The 7,121-nt window shown below is 32.8% G+C and overlaps 1 protein-coding gene across 1 annotated transcript in view; it reads right to left on the bottom strand.

Annotated features, from left to right (window-relative positions):
• Positions 1–1,615: 1,615 nt before the first annotated feature.
• LOC106469534 (probable ATP-dependent RNA helicase DDX49) overlaps positions 1,616–7,121 on the bottom strand; it is a 15,253-nt gene continuing 9,747 nt past the window's right edge. Inside the window, exons 6-7 of the mRNA XM_013930033.2 lie at positions 6,227–6,427; positions 1,616–1,952 (exon numbers count right to left, since the gene is read on the bottom strand). Of these exons, the coding sequence (XP_013785487.1) occupies positions 1,687–1,952; positions 6,227–6,427 (467 nt within the window). The 3' untranslated portion in view covers positions 1,616–1,686. The remainder of the gene's footprint in view (positions 1,953–6,226; positions 6,428–7,121) is intronic.

Genomic DNA, 7,121 nt, shown 5'->3' with positions numbered 1-7,121 from the left:
CCCACCTTATGAAGAGTTGCCTGAAAATGTGTCAGAGTTTGGGAAAGTGTTATCTGAAAGAATGGATGATATTCACCATCAAGTGCATTCAAACTTGAAAACGTCTGCTGATTCGATGAAGTTAACCTATGATAAGAGATCCACTGAAGTCAGCTTTGTACCAGGAGACAAGGTGTGGTTGTATAATCCCAGGAAGACCAAAGGGAAGTCTCCTAAGTTGCCTTCTCCATGGGAATGCCCATATAACATTGTGGATCGTCTCTCAGACATGACTTTCCAAATAAAATGTGGACAGCGAGGTAAGCCAAAGGTGGTGCATGCCAACAGGCTTTGGCGTTATCACGGCCCAAAACATTTCAGTTGGAACGAAATGAACAAGAAAACAAATGATGCTGCTGAAGATGTGTCACCTGGAAAAGCCACTGTTGAAGAAGAAACTCATCTTGGTTTTGAGAGGGAAAACAGTGAAGCCGCTAATGAAGTTACTACCACTAATGTCACTGCTACCGATAATGGGACATTTCCTGATGGTGCAGATGAATCCCGCATGAAGCAGAAGCCAATGAGACAGAGACAAGTACGAAAGAAGAAACGTCCTGTAAAATTGTGAGACCTTGTTGTATTTTAATTTTGTGTTTGTAACTTCTGTACATTTAATTAAGTTATTGTTAATTATCTATTAGTTTAATGCAAGTGGCTATTGTTCGAGATGAACAATACTAAGAAGGGGCAGTGTTAAGACAGCGAAAGTCACGTGATGCTGCTGAGTTTCTCGAATGATCGGGGAAGTCCGAGTGTGATCGAGATGCCCTCTTCGTTAGTATATAAGCCTGGCAGGGGAAACCAGCGGATATGAATCAAGAGAGAGCAGTAGTTACTTTGAGTTCTGTGTAATTTATGATTCTGTTAGTTTCGAGCTAGTGAGCCGTAAATTGTGTATTTTGTGCTCGTCGAAAGCAAAGTTATCGAGATTGTAAATTGCTGTGATTTATAGCGTGTATTATAAAAGTTGTTAAGTTTAAAGTGATGGGAAATGTACTGATTGTGGAACTACTGTGTACTAAAAGTTTGTATCGAGGAAGAATAAACTCGTCTAATCAAGAAAGGACTTGTATCGCTGAAGGTCCTCGGAAAGAATTTCTACTGGAAACAAACAAACAAGCAGATACGTAACAATATTTAAGTTTAAGCTTGTGTGTATGTGTATAATAAATAGTAACATATCTACATGTTTACAACAGGTAGTAAATGTATTATCTATTTTTACTGTAATGACAAAGCAACTTATGTTTAGAAGGTATTCACACAAGCTTTCAGAGATCTTATTTAGTGAAACCATTTCAACACTATTGTCAAAACTGCAACATGCAACTTCAAGTATCTGACATCATCGGATGAGGAGAGCTTATTCCGATGAGAGTATCGTAGGTTTAATCCAAACGTTTCTAGTGATAAAAGTTTGTTGTGTCTTAGAATAATAATTTTTTTCATTGTTAACTACATTACAGAGAAGTTTTTCACTTTAGTTTTCAATTCATTTGCTTCCCACTGAATTCCAATAAAGCCTCAAAAATTCAAATTAACATGAGTAAAGAAAGACTTCATTAAAGGAACGGACATTTACAAAATACCTATATTTATTTTGAATATCAAAAGATTATTTACACTAACTATGATTAATGCATTTTATGTAGGATCTTCAGACTTTGCGGCTTGTTTTGACTTAATTTTTTCTTTTCGCCTGAGTTTCTGTTTTCTTCTTTGGCTCTTTTCTTTCAATTTCTTTCTAAGCTGTTTCTTTCTTTCTTCCTTCTCAGGATCTTTTCCTTCAAGAATTAATTTCTTTCTCTTATTAATCATCCTCTTCTCTCCAAAGTCTATTTCATCTAATCGAATTTCAGCTTCTCGCATAGCCACCGCCACTTGGGTCAAAATATTTAATACTTCCTTTTCTGAGAAAAAATAAAATTAACTTTATATTGTTACACTAACAGTATTCCTCAGAAATTTATTACAAACCTGATGTATAACACATAGACTTTTTAAAAGAAGAAAATGAGATTATTTTTAACTGATGATATTATACAAAACTTGCATGAAAAACCTAGAAAAAAAAAACCTTTTAAAAGCACTCAACTATTCATCATATTTCTCATTAAAACTAATGATATTGTTTGTGCAAGTAACACATAAATGTATAGAAAACAATGAGTGATTGTTTTAACTCCAGACTTTACTTCATATGATGACAACTGAATTTGCATATATTATGTTAATTGCTATCTAGTCAATATTTGACACAATCAATAACATTTCATAATCACAAAAATGATCAACGAAGCAAACACTCATCTAGACAACTGAAATTACACTTTAACATAAAATATGGACAACAAGGGACCATTTGGTCTTTCAAAGCTGTCCCTGCACACCCACCTTTAAGAAAAAATAAAAATTTAAAATACTCTTCATTTTTTAAGGAAATTGATGCCCCTTTTAATTTTTTTTAAAGTTCCGGCTTCCAGATTACAAATCATTCAATAAGCCAAACATCCCATTACAAAATTAACATGAGCCTAGTCTGTCTTTTCCAAATCTTAAACTTGTGTCATCTGATCCTATTGTCTTCAGAATAGAAAACAAAAACATCAGGGGTCTTTACCCTATTAATCCCCTGGATAATCTTGTAATTTTAACAAGATTGCTTCTTACCTTTATTTTTTTTTCAAGAGAAAACATGTTAAGAGATCTTAACTTATTCACGAAAGATAACAATTTCATTCTCTGGAATTGTTCTATTAGCCCTCCCCTAAACTCTTTCCAATAAATCAATATCATCCATAATCAGCATCATCATCTTAGCATTTATCACATTTGATTATGAGGTAAGCTTTAAGAGTCCTTTGTTTCCATTTGTTCCAATCCAGTAGTTTCCAGATTAACTTCTAGGCTGTGCCCATCCTTGACATGGTAACCCTCGACCATTTTTCACAGAGAACAAGCATATTTCTTGCACACCACTACAAGATGGACATCCTACCCATTTCCTTTTAAGGACTTATTCAAAGGTTTTTAGCCATCAGTTTTCTGTTCTGATCCATAACCACCAATGACCTGTTCCAGCTAAGGAGACCCTATCAGTAACAACTACTCAACTACCAGCATAAGTCTCAGGGTCATGAAAACATGAAAGCTTCATCACCATGTCAAGTTCATACAATCCTCATCCGGAGTACAATAAGCCAATATCCTTTTTAGACCAAATTATAAACAAGTATTCCAAGTAAGGTCTGATTAGTGATTTATCTGAATAATTACCTCTTTTGTCTTGTAGTCAATATGTCTATAAAATACACATCTAATCTAATCATTTTATTACTAGCAACAGAGAACTACTTCCAGAGATTAGATGACTTATCCACCTCTATGCTAAGACCATTTTCTTAAGTCATATCATTGAGTGGGTTCACATCTATATTAAATGTGTTATCCACATTAAAATAATACAAATGCATTACTTTGTAATAACTATAATTAAAAAGTTACTTTCTAGATAATTATTCAAATTACTAATTGATCCAAGTCATTTTGTAATACCTCAACATCCTCAATACAAATAAAAATACTCAAGAGTTTAATGCTATCAGTAAACTTTTTTACTAATTTACTAATTATGTTCCTATAAGTATCATTATCAAAAATAAGAAAAACAAAGATTCAAACACTGACCGCTGAGCCTAGTTTGACTGGACTCCATTAATAACAACTTTATGCCCTCTCTCTCAATTAACCATTCTATAATCCTATTTGCTTGTCCTTCCTAAACATCCACCAATGTGATTTTTAAAAAATTAATCTTTTGTGTGGCACCTTATCAAAAATATTTTGAAAATCCAGTTTACCACATTCACATCCTTTCCACCATCCTGATAACATGTAACATCCTTGAAAAACGTTTACAGATTAGTAAAGGAAGACTTCCCTTCAGTGAATCAATGATGATTCCTTTTTATGATATATTTTACGAGATGATTTTACCAAGCTTCCTTTATCAGACTAGAATTTTTCCAACTACAGAAGTAAGACTAACAGCTCTATTATTTCTAAGGGAAATCTCACCACTTTTTTTTTAAATTATAGGTAATATTAGCCACTATCATTCTCAGACACCAACCTACCGTCTACTGACTTATCATAAATGAGAGAGAGAAAGGCCAGCATATCTGATCTTTGACCTCCTTTAAACGTCCAGAAAAATATTGTGTGATCTAAGTCTTTACTTATATTTAATCTCCCAACCTTACTTTTTACCACCAAGGGATTAATATCTACATGAGTCAGGTCAAATATTTTCCATAGAATGTCCAAGGTTAGAAATACTGCTCTTGGCTCAGTATTTTACATCTTCAGTCTCGACATACTGAAGTTCATTCTTTAAATAAAGATTCACCCTATCCCCTTTATTAAAATGCTATCAATATCAAATAATTTATAACTTGGAATTTTAAAATAATTCCAACTATCAATATTCATTCTCCAAATCTAATCAAGTCTCAGTAACTTTTATTGTATCGTAGTCCCTCATTTAAACTTGAGTCTTTAAATTAACACAACCATTTTATTCATGATACTCCTAACACAGAATAACAACTAAGCTCATCTATAAATCTGACAGGCTTATCTTTAAAATTATTATTTAATTTGTTATGTTCTATTCCAGTCCTTTCCTTACCCTAGCTATTCTATCAACTTGCAAGTCTGTTAAGATCTCTCAACATTATGCAATTCTAGTTTAAACTATCTTTAACAAATTTCTTTAGAGCTTCCCCAAACATTACCTAGCCTGCTTAACCCATCTTTAGCATAAAATTCACCCTTACGCTGAAAACCACCCCACAGTAACATACAGCTCACCATTACCCTAAGCATATCTTTGATAATCTTTGTTTTACGACTTGGTAATACACTCTGTATTTTCTATTTTAGCACATAGCAAGCAGAAAGATAGACCTAATCTTTATATGCTCTCAACTATAAAGATATTTATCAGTATGTATAATTAAAGAATTTTTCCTAACTGAAAGTAGCCAAAGGCTCAGTGTATTAATCTGGTACCTCAACATTCTTTAGCCCTAAGTTTTTACAACTGTATACCCTTGTAAACTCAGCACTCTCTCATTCTTACCCTTTTCCAAAGCATACATTACCCAAACTCCATTTCCTGTTTTGCTTCCTTGATTTCAGTTCCTAATCCTCTTTCCCCATTTTCTAACAGCAGTACTTAAGCTGGCTACCAAAATTTCTAAGTAATATGGCTAATTCTATAGATAATTGTTAGCAAAATTACCATTTAGACAAATTTGCCACAATTCTTAGAGTTGCACATTAGCATAAAGAGATGTTCCTTAATACCTGTGAGGCATTTACATCTCAGTAACTTCACATAAATTATTTTATTTTACTTCATAACAATAGCAATTCTTCTCACAGAAGTAAATCCTTTCAAAATTTGAGTACTCTATGGAAATAACTTTACATTTATCAGTTTAAAACTTGTTACTTGTATTATCAATATCTACATTAATTGTCCCTGTACTTCTGAATTAAAAACAAAATTATCTGAAAAATCCTTTTTTTCAGCACCTTATTTATTGCAAGAAAATTATAAAATAGAATTACTTAGAAGTTCGTAATGACCAGCAATAGTAACCAAAACAGACCCCTGAAGGACCTTAATGGTCAAATTATTGTCATTGAAAAAAATTTATCATTTATCACCCACTGATTTTTGTCCCCCAAGCTAATTTTCTATAAACTTTAACATTTTAATAAACAATATCAAAAGTTAACTTATTGAATAGCTTTCTCTATGACATCTTATAAAAATTTGACTTAGATATCCATGAGTCTATTTAATCATTAAACAAATACATAAATTTTATAAAAAATACGAACCCTGATATAACAGCAATGTACTTATAAAATTCAGAAATAACACAGAAACATAAGACCTGACTTTTCCTTTCCATGTAGTGTTTTCTTTGTCACTTAAGTAGCATTCATTTTGTGAATTGAAAATTAAATTCCTTTTGAAGAGTTTAGTAAAATTTTTCCCATGCAATCACAGAAACTAATCATATTCAGCAGATCTACTTTTATAACAACTTATTCTAATAACATAAAAACATTCCTTGTACAGATTTTACTTAAAATGTTTTTCTCTTACCTTTAGTTTCAAGAAGTGTTAATTTTGTATTAATTAACTTTTCTACTGCATGAATCAGATTGATGTCATATTGAGTTACCAAGGTAACAGCCATTCCTCCCCGTCCTGCACGTGCTGTTCGCCCAACTCGGTGGACATAATCTTTTGCCACTGATGGTACATTATAATTAATGACCATCTCAACTTGGGGAATGTCAAGACCTAAGTTTAAGATTAAAAAAATTAATACAAATATATATACTAACTGAGTTAGATTTGAAATGTATAGATCAGTATTTTTTTTCAGCAAATTACTCAGTAAGTAGACAAAAGCTGTGATGTGAGAAATAAAAAAGCATTTAATTAAACAAAGCTTTATTTGAAATTAGATCGTGTTTGAGCTTGTCTTGTTCTTTGAGCCTAAAGTCGTACATCATGTTGCTCCTCTGTTTCTTGCTCTCTGTAAGATATTTGTCTTAATTTTTGTGCTTGAAGTCTGGTTTGACATTGTTCAGAAGTTTCTTGTTATTTATATCCAGCTTGCCTTGATGATTCTGACTGAGCTCTGGCTTTGTGCTGTTCAACAGTTTCTTGCTGTCTTTGAGTAACCTGCCTTTCAGCTTGAGCTCGAAGTCTAACTTTACGTTGTTCCAAAGTCTCTTCCTGTATTTGAGCAGCCTGTCTTGCAGCTTGTGCTTGAATTCTTTCATTGCATTCTTCTTCTGTTCAGCTGCTCTTTGTGCTTGCGTTCTTTTAGTGGCAGAAGACTTTCCATAGAAAGGGCATTTCTTGGGTGGCATAATCACCTGTATCACTAAACAGTAATTTGCAATTGACAAAGTAACTAAATCACTTAAGAAACCCCTTAGCACTATTTAAACAAAACTGTTTTTGGAAATACTGAATTGACAGCAAG

This window comes from Limulus polyphemus, unplaced genomic scaffold, assembly GCF_000517525.1.
Source record: "Limulus polyphemus unplaced genomic scaffold, Limulus_polyphemus-2.1.2 Scaffold3535, whole genome shotgun sequence".
In the NCBI taxonomy this organism is placed as follows: domain Eukaryota; kingdom Metazoa; phylum Arthropoda; class Merostomata; order Xiphosura; family Limulidae; genus Limulus; species Limulus polyphemus.
The sequence above is the reverse complement of the archived record's forward strand: the minus strand, read 5'-3'. Positions and strand labels throughout refer to the sequence as shown.